The sequence below is a fragment of the Vespula pensylvanica genome, chromosome 10 (genome assembly GCF_014466175.1).
Source record: "Vespula pensylvanica isolate Volc-1 chromosome 10, ASM1446617v1, whole genome shotgun sequence".
In the NCBI taxonomy this organism is placed as follows: Eukaryota; Metazoa; Arthropoda; class Insecta; order Hymenoptera; family Vespidae; genus Vespula; species Vespula pensylvanica.
This window is the reverse complement of record NC_057694.1, coordinates 3,998,453-4,015,278: the sequence shown is the minus strand read 5'-3', so window position 1 is coordinate 4,015,278 and position 16,826 is coordinate 3,998,453. Positions and strand designations below refer to the sequence as shown.

General features: G+C 38.2%; 1 protein-coding gene and 1 long non-coding RNA gene across 3 annotated transcripts; both read right to left on the bottom strand.

The window, feature by feature from the left end:
• Positions 1-657: 657 nt before the first annotated feature.
• LOC122632206 lies at positions 658-2,007 on the bottom strand. Its single transcript, XR_006327839.1, has 2 exons — positions 1,689-2,007; positions 658-1,085 (listed from the first exon to the last, which is right to left on the bottom strand). It is a non-coding gene; the product is annotated as an uncharacterized LOC122632206 (long non-coding RNA).
• A 12,025-nt stretch (positions 2,008-14,032) lies between these two features.
• On the bottom strand, positions 14,033-16,780 carry LOC122632572. Of its 2 annotated transcripts, none has more exons than XM_043819529.1 (4): positions 16,505-16,780; positions 15,785-16,103; positions 14,252-15,577; positions 14,033-14,131 (listed from the first exon to the last, which is right to left on the bottom strand). In XM_043819529.1, the coding sequence occupies exons 1-4, from the start codon at positions 16,569-16,571 to the stop codon at positions 14,071-14,073; spliced, it is 1,773 nt and encodes a 590-aa protein (XP_043675464.1). In that variant the 5' UTR covers positions 16,572-16,780; the 3' UTR covers positions 14,033-14,070. The 2 variants fall into 2 exon arrangements, with proteins under 2 accessions (XP_043675464.1, XP_043675465.1); XM_043819530.1 differs by having other exon boundaries at positions 14,252-15,529.
• Between the last annotated feature and the right edge of the window lie 46 nt (positions 16,781-16,826).

The window sequence follows — 16,826 nt, the reverse complement described above, 5'->3', positions numbered from 1 at the left end:
TCCGTCAAACGATCCTGCAAGATCCTCTTCCTCTTCTTTCTATCTTTTTCTTCCCCTCTCTCTCTCTCTCTCTCTCTCTCTCTCGCTCTTTTTCTCTTAATTTCTATAATTAAAAGACGATACATCGAACACAAAAATCCAACCTCGTTAAAATCTTTCGGATTACGGAAAAATGCTCTCAGTTAATTTAATATACCTTTGATATAATTCGAGAACTCGAATTCTTAAGTAAAATTAAGCTACATCAAAGAAACTGCTCGTTAATCTCTGAGTCTCACCCCAACTGCCGATAGATTATACCTGTGAATTTCTATATTCCTTCGGGCGATGCAAAAACGAACAAGGTTAATCTTTCTTTTATAAAGCATCGGCACATTGCATTTATATTATATCGTTCGGGATATTAACCAAACGCTAGAATCGTTTTACATAGGAGAAACGAGCAACGAGATTCTCGGTATGCTTATATGTCGTTTCACCAAGATGAGGAATACAAAGGGTCGCTGTCCTCAAAGGGTCTCATTTCATTCGCGTTTAGCTCCTCCTTTTAAGAATTTCCTTTTCGCTGATCCTAAGGTCGAGATGAAAGAGGAAAGTTTACCTTCTTGGGAAGAGGCAAGTATAGTTAAATGAAAATAAGCAACAACACGATAAAAATTGACAGATATTAAAAATCTCTATACTATTGGATCTATTTTGTTCTGCGACATTTTGTCCTTAAATTAGTGTAACGCTTGCTTTCCCTTTTATAGGAAAACCGAATCAAAAGTAACATTATAATATTATTATACATATGAAAAAATAATGTACAGACAGTATCGTATATTTATCATTCAATGTCGTTTATATTAAGTAATAATGAAAAAAGAATTGATGAGGTATGATTCAAACGAGCGATACGTTCAAGCATTTATTGGCGTGTCAGTTATCATAAAATATCAAAGAGCATTGCTTTTGCATTGTAACTGTGCGAGGGTTAATTCATTGCTCTGCGTATACACGATGAATTATGATTTCCATCGATGATCGTAATATCTCTGATACGCGCCATTGCCTTTCCGTTAGGATCGAACTTGGTGTGAAAGCTACGAACATTGTAATAGAAAATATACCAAGTTACAGTAACATTGAGCGAACGAATATAACGTATTTCATCGATTTCATTTTCCTATATTGTTGTTTTGCAAAGCTACACGGTATATTGAAACATGATATTAATTACATTTGATATCGATGATTCGTCGAATTCAACCTACGATAAAAGGTAAATGTAAATAACATATGTATACCGCATGTTAGCATTGAAATCTGCATAACAAAAGATTTAATGCCGAGTTTTGTAAACATTGAATAAACGTTTTTTTTTTTTTGACGAGATTATATGCGTATTAAACGAATAGCTAAAACGTATTAAGATATAAAAGCGGTAAAATACTATGGAAGCGAGCACGTTCGTTTTTAATAAGTAGATATTCGCCGAGAAAATTGACCTAAGCGCTTGGATGATTTAGTGATTTAATTATAGCGATCTTCTGCATATCGAGCATATATCGAAGACTACAATCCAATCTTAAGAATAAAATATTGCAAACTAGATCTTTTTTATTTGTCACATCTCTTTTCTTTCTCAAGTAAATCGAAGATGAAACGAAAACGTGTATAGTAATTAATAAAAATCAATCACTTACCAATGTCTATTACGCCTCGTCTTGAGAATCAGCAAGTAATTGCGCCGAGACTTATTGATCGTGGAAACTTACGTCTTACTCTCGTCAAGGCTCGATGAATACTAACGATGATACATGAACAAAACAAAGAAGTCGGAAGTTATGAAGGACGTAAACAGATAATACAACGTAATAATATGTGTAAGAAAACACCTACATGACTAATACATTGACGAAATTGTTTTTCACTAACCTTCATTCACAATAACATTACAATATATTATGAAAGTCCCAAACGACTTTGACCTTACCTTCAAACATCCAAAGCAAAATCTACTGAGATCACTTCTAGGAATCTAGAACGAAACACGCGAAGCCTTCCTTTTTTGTATCGTTAAAATTCTATCGGTCTAAAATGAAAAAAATGTTCAATTCAAAACTCGTATTTTATTTATATACAGTTATTCACGTATATCTTTCTGTGAGATAATAATTGTATATGAATAATAAAATGAAAACGGAAGGCAAATAAATAAATAAGAATTAAATATCTATCCCAATAAAATTAGTCTAATTTTCCTCCATTTCTATCAATTAATCATATTATTATCGGTTATATCGATAAAATTAGTGCTGATATCAATACTGAATATTTTTAACCCGTACTCCTTATTTTCGATATAATAATATCTCGTTAGTTTGCTTAATAATTTTAGATGATTTATGATAAAAAAAAAGTTGAAGCGCATCATTCGTAAAATGATTTGAATTCTATAATTACAGTCTTTCGAGAAGTCGTACGAGTAGATCATTAAGCATAAAGAGCCGATAAATGTTCCTGAAACTCGAAATTGCCGTTAAATTACCGCACGGTAAAGTTGCGATAACGAAGGACTCCGAAACGACGATAGTCCGATTAATCGCATCCATAGGGAGCAGCCATTGCAATTGTCGGGAACTAATTAACATGCACCGTATTGTCCTCCGATCTCCCAAATTATACCGATGAAAAAAAAGGATAGATGAATTCGATCTAATCTTGATTCGGAAAAAGTAATTCTTGTTGAAACTTAATTCCTTCTTTATTCGCATACAATTCGAACGGAGATCTAAATTTCATTTCATTGATAAAACAGATGTTTGGTATTACTTTTCACTCGAGACTTTTTGAAAGTCGATAAAATGTATAATGGATGATATAACGAAAAGGAAAGAGTATATGTATACCGGATCGATCGTAAACGATCGTTCTCACTTTAGTAACGTACATCGCGCCTTATAATAGAAATTTGATAATGCCAGTTTGGCTGAAGCAACGTCGCCTTAGAGAAACGTATTACCCTAGCACAAACTTTAAACAGCCATCGAGTCGATAAAAAAGCAACCATCCGTGAGGCAATCTTAGGGCAACGTAAGAATATATCCGATCTCTAACCACCGCTACCATCAATAGTATCATTCGCCGCTGATCGTGCTTAATCATCGGTAGCTTCGAAGAGGTCGATAATTCTTTGACGTTCGCGGGCGATCCCTGATATCGTGGGCCAAGGATTTGGAGAAGAAAATTATTACGAGACTCTCTCTTACTTTCTCTCTTTCTCTCTCTTGCATCATCGAAGAAATTGCCGAGCTGTTCATCCCCCAGGCCGCTAGTACTAACGACGTTAACAAAGAAAACTTTTCCTTATATAGTCTCTCCTGTCTTCCTCTCTGATACAGTATGATAATATTCGTCTAAGTTTTTCTTAGGACATAGAGAAGTTTACAAGAAGATTTTAACGAGCTTCTAGAATTTTCAGTGCATCCTTAAAGATGCAATAAGATCGAAGTAAGGGATAAATATCTTTTCAGAAGTGCACGGAAATATTCTAGCTAATTTGCTCGATGAAACTTGCTGCTAATATTCCGTTAACCTCTGTAATAACCTCTGTAACCGAGTTTAATGGCATAGAAATTATTATATCGAGAGACCTGTGAATTATTCTGCAAAAACTCGTTAATATTAAATTTCTGTCATTCGTTATTCATGATATAAATATCTATATGCAGATATGATAAAATATCAATAGGATATATGTCAATGATATAATAACGTTTTCATCTCATTTTTAAAGCAATCGGTAAAAAGAAAAAATCGATTCTTTTTTAAAACGGAATAATAATTTTTGTCACCGTCATTCCATGCTAGCGAAGCAAGAGAGAGAGAGAGAGAGAGAGAGAGAGAGAGAGAGAGAGAGAGAGAAAAGAGGAGAAAGTAGAGATGGCACCGATACCGCATTTAATTTTCCCTGGAAACGTCACGTTCACGTTCCGCAGAAGATCATATCTGTAAGTTGCGCAATAAAATTATTCGGACAAAACGTTAGTGGTACTTCCACCGGAGAATAGCATCGCGCCTGTTGTTCGGATTTTCCATTAAATTTTCTCCAAAATTAGTTCGTGTACGTCGGATGGTTACCTGCGAGCGGTCAGAGATTCGACTTGTACGAAACATTAGCGTTTCCTCGTTCCTGTGAAATACCACAAAATATTTTCAAGTAACGAGAGTAAGCTTGCTAAGAACGCTAAAATCGTTTTCCTGGAATTCTCTCGGCATGCCGTACCTATTTAAGTATATACCTATAGACTATCTATAGCGATAGAAAGCTATTTGCCGTCTCTCCGCATTACAATAATTTCCAAAGCCTGGTCAACGAGTCGTGATAATTCAGAGATATATCGTTATAAGAGAAGGAAAATATCTAGGAAAATATACCTTTCTTCTTTGAAGGAGCAACGAAATTATATTTTGCTTAGGTAAAAGAGAAAAACCTATCCAATTAATCAATTCGATATTTTGCGCTTAATCTCGAATCTCCAGTCTGCTATGAATCTAAGACTCTATAAAACTGATGATTCTTGCGAATCACGCGGAATGCGCTTCGTTAACGTCACGTAGAAAGCACAGAAAACATGAGAAGAAGTTCGATACTTTTTTCTTTTCGTTGTTTCCAATCGGTTATAATTCACCATCCAATCGGTTCTTCGGAAGTAATCAGGAAGAAAAAGGAAAAGAGGAAGAGAGAAAGAGAGAGAGAAATGAGGAAAGAACGATAGGTGTAAGCCAACTCAGGCCTTCGTGTGCACGATGATAGGCATTGCACGCTTAGAAAGACGAAGAGAGAAAGAGAGAGAGAGAGAGAGAGAGAGAGAGAGAGAGAGAGAGGAAGAGAGTCACAGGGCTGACTCGAAAGGGAGGCTTTGCCAGTGGCGGGAACTATAATTCTGCGTTATCGGCGAGTTCACGGGCCAACGAGTCTCTTCCTCGAAGGGGTGAGCTCCCAACAGGCTGGTCACCCTTCCCTGGCATCTATGTACCTACATGTCTCACCGCCCGAATCGATTCTCCGCGAGTCCTACGATCTTCGATCGAATAGAACGTACCACAAGCGTGATCTAGGCTCGATCGATCGGTCGATCGAGCATACCATGCGACACATGAAATCGTGAAGACGCGATCACCCGTGTCTCTTCGTTCGTTCTCACTAATATGCTCGTAAACTCTACGTCCTGCGATATTGCGTAGCTTCGCCGAGCGAAACGATCATCGAAACTTACCAACTTACCGCGTTCAACGATCCGTGTATACATCTTTAACTGGAGAATAGAAAAAGAAATGATGAGATCGCGTGTTCGAGCTCGTCCAAGTTGGAATCAATTTAACGGACTCGGCTAAACAGAAAGAGCCGTTGGTTGAACGCGAACGTGCCTTTGGGTTTGGAATGATTTAAGGGTTGTTATCGGTAACCAGGACCGCAGGTCGGAATGTCGACGTCAGCTAGATCATTGATATCAATTCGATTTCTCACTCTCCTCTCTGATCCACCCTTGAGTTCATCGAACGCGTTCAAGTTAACGATGATGATACACCGACGGTAGGAGCGAAGATCTTGCTTCGCACACCAGGCGTTCGACATTAACCAGCCGAGGCACGTTACTACCAACGAAGTAGTTAACCGAACAAGCTAGGCTTTCCACCTTTGACCTCTGCCGCTGACCTCCGCATCTGACCTCCACAGCTCAACGGATCAGTACGTTATGCGTTTAGAGCGGCCGATGTATCGTCTATCTGGTAAAGTTCACGCACGGTTGCGTCAAAGGGCAATGGCGAGTGATGGATTAGTGATTTAAGATGATCCGCTATCCGTGAACGTCGAACTCGAGCTGCTCATCTTTCCCTGTACGGCTCATTCAATTTCAATCGACCTCCCTTTTTGTTTCCGAGCTGGAACATGCGTTTTCTACTACGTTCGATCGCTCGAACGTACTTAGATTAATGACAATGTTGACGACCTCGTAAAATCGTAGAAGCCGCAACTACGAAGTTCGAACTCGAATAGCCGCGTATCTAGTAATTACGAGCGAGAATTGGCGAAGATCGCGCGTATATCCTCCTTTCCACGAGTATCTAAAGTTTCATCCCCAGAATATCGAGAAATCACGAGCTTACCTGAAAGTCTCGTGTATGGGTTCCACTGCATTCCAGCATGCAAATGAGACACGAAGCGTTCAGAATAGTTGGAGGTTACTAATGTCGAAGATAGGAGCTAAAGGAGACGCCGAAGGACTCTCGTTTCTCTCCCGTTACACAGGGCAGCACTTCCCCACCTCTATTTTCGAACCCTACTTTACCTTCCTATCTCTCGCCACCTCCATCGAGCCCCAACTACCCCCATCTCCTCCTCCTCTCTCTCTCTCTCTCTCTCTCTCCCTCTCTCTCTCTTCTTTTCGCTAAAGTAACATTTCTTTAATGCTTCTCGCTCTTTCGCTGATTATCAATTATAACGACTCCGCACCACAAATCGATTTTCATATATATTTGTTAAAAAAATGAAAAGAAAAAAAGAAGAGAAAGTGGAAAGAGAAGAGTGACTTCATTTCGTCGATAGTTATGATTCCTTTAAATATAAAGTAACGTCCAAATGGATTTGAATTTGTGCACGTGTACGTGAGAGAGAGAAAGAAAGGATGGATGGAAAAGAGAGAAAAATTGTAATTCATCGTGGTCTATATTAAAGTAGGAAAGAATTCAACGACGCAACGATAGCTCCTCCCGGAAAATCGAATCGACGAATGACGGATATTATCGCGATGTCGGAAAACGAAATGAAATTAGGTGAAAGATCGAGGACTATTTTTCCGAATGGAAAAAGCTTAGAAAGAGGAATTTTTGGTCGAAGTTGAGAATAGATAGGAGAGATAGGAGAGCGCACAATCGCATAAGGAAACATACAGGAACGGTACAGATTTACGACTATTCGAGAATAAACGTGCGAGTATTAATGAACGACAAAAGGCTCTCTTTCCTAGCATGCAGAGAGAAAGAAAACATGAAATGTAATTTATAATGTCGGACGCGATGAGCGCAATCTTTAATGTTAGCGAGATGGTCCAACGAGAGTTGGCTGACATGGCAAAAGCCAATGGAAAAAGTGAAAGAAAGGAAGAGAGAGAGAGAGAGAGAGAGAGAGAGAGAGAGAGAGAGAGAGAGAGAAAGAGAAAAGCAATTCTCGTATTATAACGGACGAGATCGTAAAAATTCTCTTTTTCTTTGGACGGCTATCATTAATGCGAGACTCGCAGGACGAGCATGCGCGACTCGTGCTTTAACGAGGAATAATCATAAATACGGATGACCATGATATTTATTACTCCGTAGGATTATCGTTTTTTTCTATTATCGACCTTTATATTTCATCGCTTGACCGTTAAGAAGATCAGATAATTGTATCTCTTCTCTTTATATTATCTCTTTTTCAGTTTTATGTTTATCAATGAGATTAAAAAAAAAAAAAGAGAGAAAAAACAAAGAAAAAAAAAGAAATCTGATGAACTATAAGAGAAAAAAATTTTATACAAGAGAAGCACGAAATTGGATCTCACCACTTGACAATGTCACGAACGCAACAGTACTCACGAATGCGCGCGATACGTGCTCCAAGTTAATTTTCATGACTGGAGATAGTGAGTAAGAGAAGGGGTTAGGAGAGGTTGTCTTACAAGGCAAGGAGTCTGGAGAACCAAAGGTTGGTCGAAGCTAGGAAAATTACTATAATCAACATCGAGATGAAGTAACTATTACCTACACATCACGCTTAGACTCTTTAAGAGTCAAAGAGAATCTTCCTCCGTCGTCCTCACCTCTGCCGCTTATATCCAGCTGCTCTCTGCTCTTTCCTAAAGAGAACCCCCTTGAAGAATGGGGGTCATAGAGAACGAGCAGGCAAACGAGTAAGCGAGATACAAAGAGAGAGAGAGAGAGAGAGAGAAAGAAAGAAGGGGGGAGAGAGAGGAAGAAAAGGGGAAGAAGGGAGGATAGGAAGACTCGAAACTCGGGAACGAACCGTTCGAAGACTGGAGGGTGGTGCAATTTCATCGGCACTTTTGGTGGTGAGGGGTCGCGAAGTTCGAGACTGCTTCCAATTAACCAGGCACAGCTTCGCTCTCATCGAGAGCTCGAAGGGAAAGGGGCTATTCGAACGACGGGGTTACCACGAAGGAGAGAGTGTGTAAGAGAGAAAGAGAGATAGATAGATAGAGAGAGAGAGAGAGAGAGAGAGAGAGAGAGAGAGAGAAGAAGAGAGAGAGAGAGAGAGAGACGGAAATTGTTTTGTAACCCGAGAGCGTCGTTAACGCGAACACATCAATTTCTCGCTTAAATAATGACATCGAGGAAGATTAATTCGTCCAATGCGTCCAGAAACTCCGCCATTTATAATCCTTCTCGCGATTCGAGTGACATTCTTCCTCGAAGGGCTTCGACTTCGATAGGATTGCACGAAAACCTTTCAACGAGACGATTTCGTGTCCGCTTGGATAAAAGTCTCGCGTTCGCCGGACCGTTCAAGTACCGTCGTCTATCGAACGTTTTCCTCTGGAAGAGAGAACGAACCGAGGGGGAAAGTTTTGCATTACCTCGAAATGAGTTCGATGGAAGGAAATAAGAGGAGAAAAAGGAAAGCAAAGATCGCGAATTGGATCGAGACGGACGGAAGAGATTGGAAATTAATATCGGATATCCGTGAGAAATATTTCAAACTACCAGTAGAATAGTAGCTAAGGAAGATCGTAATAAAGATCGCTAAGATTTTAACGAATCCCACGTCGGCTCGCAAAGATCGTAGGATATGCCGTGGCAGTCGATGAGGCACGTTACCCTTAACCCAACGACGGGCAAAACCAACGACGTGACCGAGTCGGTACGTGACGTTTCGGTCTCATGAAGAATTTTAATTTCATCCGTCGTCGTTGAAAAAGATGCGAAAAAAGGAAAGCGAATCTAGCTTTTCCAAGGAGAGGGAAGAGTTTAAACCAAGTCTCAACTGTACCCGTTCTTCTCGACGTGACAAGAATGGATTTTCCTTGGCATGCTGTTCTATGGCTGGGAAAAGATGATTACGTCCTCCTCGAAATGTCCGACAATCTATCCTCTCCTTGCGAACTTTAATATACTTCCATATATGTATATTTATGACGCTTATCCGAATCCATTTTTATAATCTTCTCTTTAAGGATCGATTTTTTAGAGCGTACTTTGAAACGTACCCAGAATTATCCATATTGCGCTACATACCTAAAATATCAAATCCTATTAATGTCGTTCACCAGCTTTCGCTCTTAGCGTGATATAACTACAGCGACGAGTATGTACAAAATATGAACTACAAGCGCAATACAGAAATAGTGTCGACACTGTACGCCTACTCAAAACTGAGAGGAAGCAGCCGGCCCAAAAGGCCTATAAATTTTAATTATTCCATACTTAACGCGTGTTACGAAATCTGTAATGTTAAACTGAATGTACTATTGTTTAAATATTAGTTTATTGTCAAGAGTAACGCGTGTAAACCATCATAAACGCAGGGGTAATGAGCAGACTTAATGACGTATCGCACGGAATATTTCGTTTGATATCATCTGTATCAAAACGAACGAGAGTAAAAAAGATCGAGAAAGAAAACGAGAAAAAAAGATATGCTTTCCTCTCGTTTCTCTTCTTACTCGTGAGTTCCTTGCTTCTGAACTTTTTAGAAAGCATCTGGTTTCATTGAGGAGGAACAAGGAACAACAGGACCAACGTTCGAAGCTAACGATCAAAGTTTTTATTAGAAAATAAAAAGAAAAGCGTCTTTATTCTTAGAGAGTGGATTAACCCTACGTTGTTTCTCATAGGGAAACGAATCACCGGTCTCGCTCTCTTTCTCTCTCTCTCTCTCTCTCTCTCTCTCTCTCTCTCTCTCTCTCTCATTCTCTTTATCTCTTTGCTTCTCACGTCGAAAGCAGCGGAATACTCGCAGTTCCTAACCGTTCATCAGGATTACTCTGGCTCCGAAGTAATACCGACAGTGGCAGGAAGCTCACGGAAATCATTTAACGGTTGGAGGTGGTGGAGAAGACTGGAAAAGGACGAAGAAGAACACCGGTAATTATTTTAGTGGTGCGGGTGAAAGGACGAAGAAAAGGGTTGTGCTGGCACCCTCTCTCCTCGGTTTTACTTCTTCCAATGCCACACCCTTCCACCGACGTTGTTCCATGCTAATTCTTACTAATTGGTTGCATTACTCTCGTTTCATTCACCTCTTCTTCTTTCTCCTCGTTCGTAAGATATTCCTTTTGACTCGTTTCTCTTGTTAACCGGCACTTTCGCTCCTCTTTCCTCCTTTACCATCCCTTCATCCACGATTTTACCAATTATATTTTCCTTCTTTCGTTCGTACGTATCAACGAATTTTTACTTAATACCTACGTTCGTATAACGCAATTATTTTCACTCGTCCTTTACTTAGCCAACTATCTAACTCATTTCTTTGCTCGTATCAACGTTATATCGCTAGTCTTAGAGTTACAAAATTAGAGATTTATCATCCCAAGAAAATTATTTTAGCAGCTTTAAGTTATGTGCCATAGCTGTGAAATCCTTTTCATCTTATACGATATATTCATTTGCCTTTATACGAGAGCATTCGACGAACGTTTCTAATTTTATTCCTGTTTTACGATCAGACGGACGCAATATTGCCTGTCCAAAATTTAATACCTAAGACTGGCTTAGACATCCAATGATATTTTCCAATTTCAAATTGATACAGAACTAGAAGCGTAGAGATTCGATCGTCGGTGAATCGAAGCGCCTTGAAGTCAATTTGCTAACCTCGGAAGAGTGTATATAAGATTTTAGATATTTTGTTAAGCGGCTAATTTGTGCCCTCGATAGAGAAACCGAGTTGCCGATTAAATCGTTTCATAACCGAACCGATGAAATTATAGCCGTTGGAATAAATGTGTTCTGCTTTGTCAAAAGCTTCGCAAGTACCCTCGTCCTTTATCGTAGCTCAGCAATTTCGTAAACGTAACTACGTTAACGATCGACCTATACCGAAAATTCCGATCGCTCATAGCTCTCTTCGTTAGCCCTTCGAAGGAACGTGTGATCAGGGGAAATTGCGAAGAGCCTGACGTTGGCATTCGATCCTCCCATCTTTTACTTCTCGTCGTTCATCTATGAAATTTTATCGGAACGACGACATCACTACGAAATATCTGTACCTCCAAGTTATGCATCTCTATAAATCGATGTTTGCCCATTACTTCCAAGATTTTCTAAACGGAAAACGTTAACGGTATTCTCCGCATACTCGAGAAAATTTCTCGCGCGCTCTGATAACTCGATTCTCTCTGATCATGACCCAGACAAGGATTTCTCCCAAAATTCAGATTGGAGCTCATTAAGAGCGAGGATTGCATGGATAGTCCAAGTTCGCTGTCTCCGCGAGCGTCTTACCGTGAAAATTACTTTCGAAGATCGTCGCCACGAAAGAACGCGAACAGTCCTTTCTTATTTAAATAGCTTCAACTAGTGCGCGATAGTCCCCGTACAAGAAATAAATAAACATTTTTCAAACACTTAATTGTTCGCCCCTTTCGAAATACGCATAGACGGAATTCAAAATACACGCTTCGAGTCCTTTTACTCCTCCGGGCTATTTTCTATATTCCGTAACGTAACTAACGAGAAAAATAGTGAAAAGATAAGGAATATCGCTTGAACGTCGAGCGAAATAAGGAAGACGAAAATACGTTTCTAAAACGTACGTACGTATGCAGTAGGTATATAGCGGGCCAAGTGCATCTGCCAAAATTCGCAACGGGAAGCACGTAACGGGAAAGATCGCCGACGACGATTAGAAACGTAAGTAGTTGGAAGGAGCGTGGAATGGTCCTAATTATATGCTAACGGCCGCTCTCTGAAAAGCAGATAAGGTTTCGGGTGCACGGGAAGCTACTACCAGTGAAATTTAAATTACAAAGCGCTTGGTAATTAATTTATATTATTAATCACAAAGCGTACTTATTAGTTCGCCGTATCTACTTACTCCCTTTCGCTCGATTCGCGCGAATAGACATTTTATTATCGTTCGATATTCGCATTCCTCTCAATGGAATAGCTCAGAACGGATCACCGAAGGAAAAGTTTCAATTCGCCGCTGAATACGTTATTATTCATTTATGCAGATTAGCATTAATATCGAAAGACTTTCGTGAGAAGTATCCGACCGAGTTCGTTTCAACTTGAGTTACCCTTCTTGTAACACTTGATATGACACTGATCGTTCATCTTAATGAGTAATTTCAAACGACATCTTTTTACTTCTCGTCAAAGTTAGACTGTCCGAAAGGAGACGAAAGATTGATCCTTAAACTCCTCCACAAAAGCCATGTGGATCTATCTCGACGCGATGTGTTAACACGTAACACGATGCGGTAGCACGACATAAAAAAATAGATACGTACCAGTAAGGAAGAGAAAAAGTCGGGCGCATACGTGTTATCGTCGATTCGATCGCGATTCTCAAGATCCTCGAAAGAAACTTACTCCTATCTCAGAAGTAGATAAGAAAGGTAGTACGTGCGGCGACGATGCTTCGCGATACGTTATATCGACGCGATAAGAAGAAGAAATTTCGCAAGAGCGGAAACGAGAAAGCGAACGAGCTTTTACGGCATCCCTTTCGTTCCTCTCGCTATTCGAAATTTGATCGTAAAATTATAGAACGTTCTTATGACGAAAATTTGTTAATCGATCGTTAGTCGACATGAAGGAAGTGATGAAAATTTGTTATTTTCGCAAGATCGTTTCGGACGCTCGAAAAATCGAAAAATTCAGCCGAACGAGAAAATTGTCAAACTTGAGCCGATAGATTAATTAAAAGTCTCGACGCATGAATATTTTTACAAATTACAAGCGAAAATCATCCAGTTCGTTTAACGAACAATACCGACCGCTTAACGAAGTAATTACAAACGAAAAAGCGACAGCACTAATTATCGTAGCTCTGTCGTCGTTTCTCGTAACCGCGTTCGAGCGACATTTTTTGCCCCGTAGGGATGAAAGTTGATCCACGAACGTAAATTTATCGTGCGTATCTGTTTACCCTTTGTCCTGACAATTTGTGAAAAAGTACTTTGTCAATATGTCATTTTTCGAAAATTGAAAATGATGCTCATCGGTGGTGAGTGGCGTTTTTCATATCGTCCTCGTCATTCTTCATCCCTTTTTTTCAATGTAAAATCAAGTAAAAATATATATGTTTCCCTGCGATCCTGGTTATTCGTCTATGATAATAAAAATGGCGATGAATATCATCGAAACGGTTCAATTTTTACGATAGAAAGTCAATCTGAAAACTATCGATTGTACAATTTCGGTACTTTCATTTAACAATCGAATCTATAATAAATTCGCGAAAAGAGATTTAATAAAATAGAATAAAAAGAAACAAACAAACGAAGAAAAAAAGAGCTCGGATCGTTTCAAGTAGAAAGGTTTCGTTCAAAATAAAATATGTATACTACGATGATAAAACTCGGCGAAATGCTTGATCGACAGTGGAAAAAAACTAACGTATTGTCCTTTAATAAAACTGACCACCCAATCCTAAAAGTCTTCCCGTAAAATTTCGAAGCCAAGCGAAAGAGTTTACACACGAGATCGGGTCAGATAATAAGAGGATTCGTTTACGAGGGCTCGTAAACCATGACGGACGTTACCAGGTGCGGAGCTCGTAAATATCAGTCGGCTCCGGGTCATGAATTTATGGACCGTCCGCGAAATCGTTGATAAGAATCGGTAAGTATCCGGTCATTGCACCGGGCAAGGTGCAAATGCAATGTATTGAGACGATATCAGTCGCAAAACCGAATTGTAATACCTTAAAATAGTTCACTCGTCGAGAAACTCGATTAATTTTCGAATTACAAATAGAGATAGTCAGTCATTATTATAATATAGCTGTGTGTGTGTGTGTGTGTACGCATATTATATAATATTTTACACGGAAAAAGAATAATATTTTTCTATATCATCTTACGTACAATCATTTTTACATTTAATACGAATAAAATCCAATATTTCCCTGTCGTTTTTCCTGAAAATGATAATAATTGAATAAATTTTTAGAAGGAAGATATTCAAGCTAGCTTCAATTAAAAAAGTATATTTGAACAAAGGTAGAGTAATTATCGCTCAACGTGACGATATTTCATACCTAGTTTTTTGCTCCGGTCTTTCTCCATAATGGTAAAAAAATCTAAAATTATTCTCGATATTGGTATTCGTATGGTCACATTTTTGAGAATCCAAGAGATCTTTAAATTTATTTGTTTCCGTTATCGAGTCTGTCATGAAAGTAATAGTCTTCGAGAAAAGCGAAGAAACCTCTACGTTCGCTTTATGATCCTTCGTAACATGTCCTGGAGGTTGTTTTCTGTGAACCGGAAGCCTTTTCAGTTTATCTCCGACCTTATGATGAAATCTGTCGATAGAAGAGTAAAACTCGTCTGGCTTGCGAGTGAAAACATCGTAAATACTGTTCCATAAAGGATCAAAGTAATCCATTGAATTTGTTCCCACATTCGATGGATTATCATATGTCGGATTATTATTCTTCGAAATGGACAACTCGTTCGAAATAATCTCCTGGAAATCTTGACGATTCGTTAGATCGTTTACGCTATTTTTAGCATAAGAATCTTTAATATCGACAGATTTCGTAACAGTATTCATCGTGTTAAATTTCTCGAAATCCGTAGGCGAGATTATTTCGGAATAAAAATTGGTAGCTGTCGAAGAATCGGAACTTCCGTCGCTCTTATATGTCTCGTAAATATTCGTTAAGTTATAAACATTTAGACCATCGTTCTTAGTTTTCGTTTGTGTTTTTTGCGATGTCATTTCTTCGAAAATTTCTGGTCGAATGGTCGACAACGGACTAATCGAATTAAATTCCTCGATGGACATTCTCGCATAGTTGGATTTTACTGTACTCGTTGAACTAGCCAAACTCGCAATTTTCTCTGTTGACATGGGAACTTCCACATTTCCATTTTCTGAACTTATCATTGTAGAGATTGTTAATGGTAACGTTACACCCTTCTTATTATCCAACTCATTATAAATGCTAACTTTCGTTATCTCTTTGTTTTGACTACTATACGTTGCTTCGTTTGCTATTTCCATCATAACATCTGCATTTGTTAATAATTTATTTACTTGTTGAGAAAAGGAATATTTAACTGTATTTTCGAAACAATCGGCTTTCGTAAATCTTTGTAAATTCGTATATGATGCAACGTTTTCACTATCATGATTTTCCATAGTATCGTTCTTCACATTATTTCCTTGTGTTTTTTTATTAAACTCCACACTAAGGCATTCAGCATTATCTTTCTTCTCTCCGTTTTCATTCGTCTTATTCCCATTTATATTTTCACGATGATCATCAATAACGTTGATATTCGTATTCCCAGAAGGTACTATCTCGGAACTAAAATTCGTACTCGTAAATTTCGTTTTCATAGTATTATTCCCAATGCTGTAAACATTTTCCGTATTAAAAATATTCTTGAAAATAGAATTATTATTTGTTACATTTTGCATTATCGAAGAATCGAATAAAATTGTATTACTTGAATTGTTCATTAATATTTCAAGAAGACAATATTAAAATATTTTATGACCGCATTGACTCTTGTTAATTTAATGAATGAAATTAAGAAATTGAGATTCGTATTTGGCTTACCTATTGCTTGTTCTATCGAAGGATTTCTTTGGTATCAAACTTTGTTCTAATCTTTGATAAGCTATAATTAAAAGTTTAAACAGACATTCCAATTTCTCAGCGAAAATCGAACCTTTCTCTTGTGCATTACGTAATAACAACAATCTTGCCCAGTCAGATCTCAAAATACCAAAGGGTAAAGCAGTAACTGGGCATTCGAAACCAATGATCATCGAATCGATTGTAGGTACGTTCGCTAAATTCAATGTAGAAATGTATTCTTCTAAATTGGCAATATTTAATTCTAGACATTGGTCCTGTAATAACAGCGGCCTTTCCACTGTAAGTAACGGAACAAGGAAACGAATCAAAGAGATGATGAAAAACAAACAGAACATAACAAAAATAGTATGATTTTTAAGATAACGAAACTTCATTAATCTGTTAAGCGGAAAGAATGAGTTATCTCGTCTCAAAGATTTCACTTCACACATAAAAGAAAAAATGTTATGTCCTAATTCTTCGCATTACGATTTATTAATTTATCCAAAGTATAACCATTTTATTTTTAATCAAAATAAATATTATCCACTTTTATCACATTCACCGAACGAAAATCTTCTCCAATTTAACAGATTAAGAAAATATAAATGCTTATATTTTTTATTTAAAATAGCAATATTTATTATAACGAAAAACGATGTAGATATTTAAGAAGTCAAAAGAAATGATAACACTCACCGTTGTTTGCAAGAGCAAACGAAAGAAAAATGTAAGAGAAGGAAAAGAAAGGCACTAGTCGATGCATGACTACCACACGAACTGCGGAAAGACTGCACTATGTATATTCTATTTCGTTGGAATCGGCACTTCCTCGCTGCGGGAGTTGCAACATTTTTTCTCACTCGCTCATAGCCGACGACAATTCATGCTTACCATGTGAATTATTCACGATATTCTTTAGTTAGAAAGAGTAAGACCAAACGAACTTATCGTATTCACTATATCCTCACAAGCAAGAAATTATTCGATATTTAAAATTCTTTCGTATATATGTATTCCT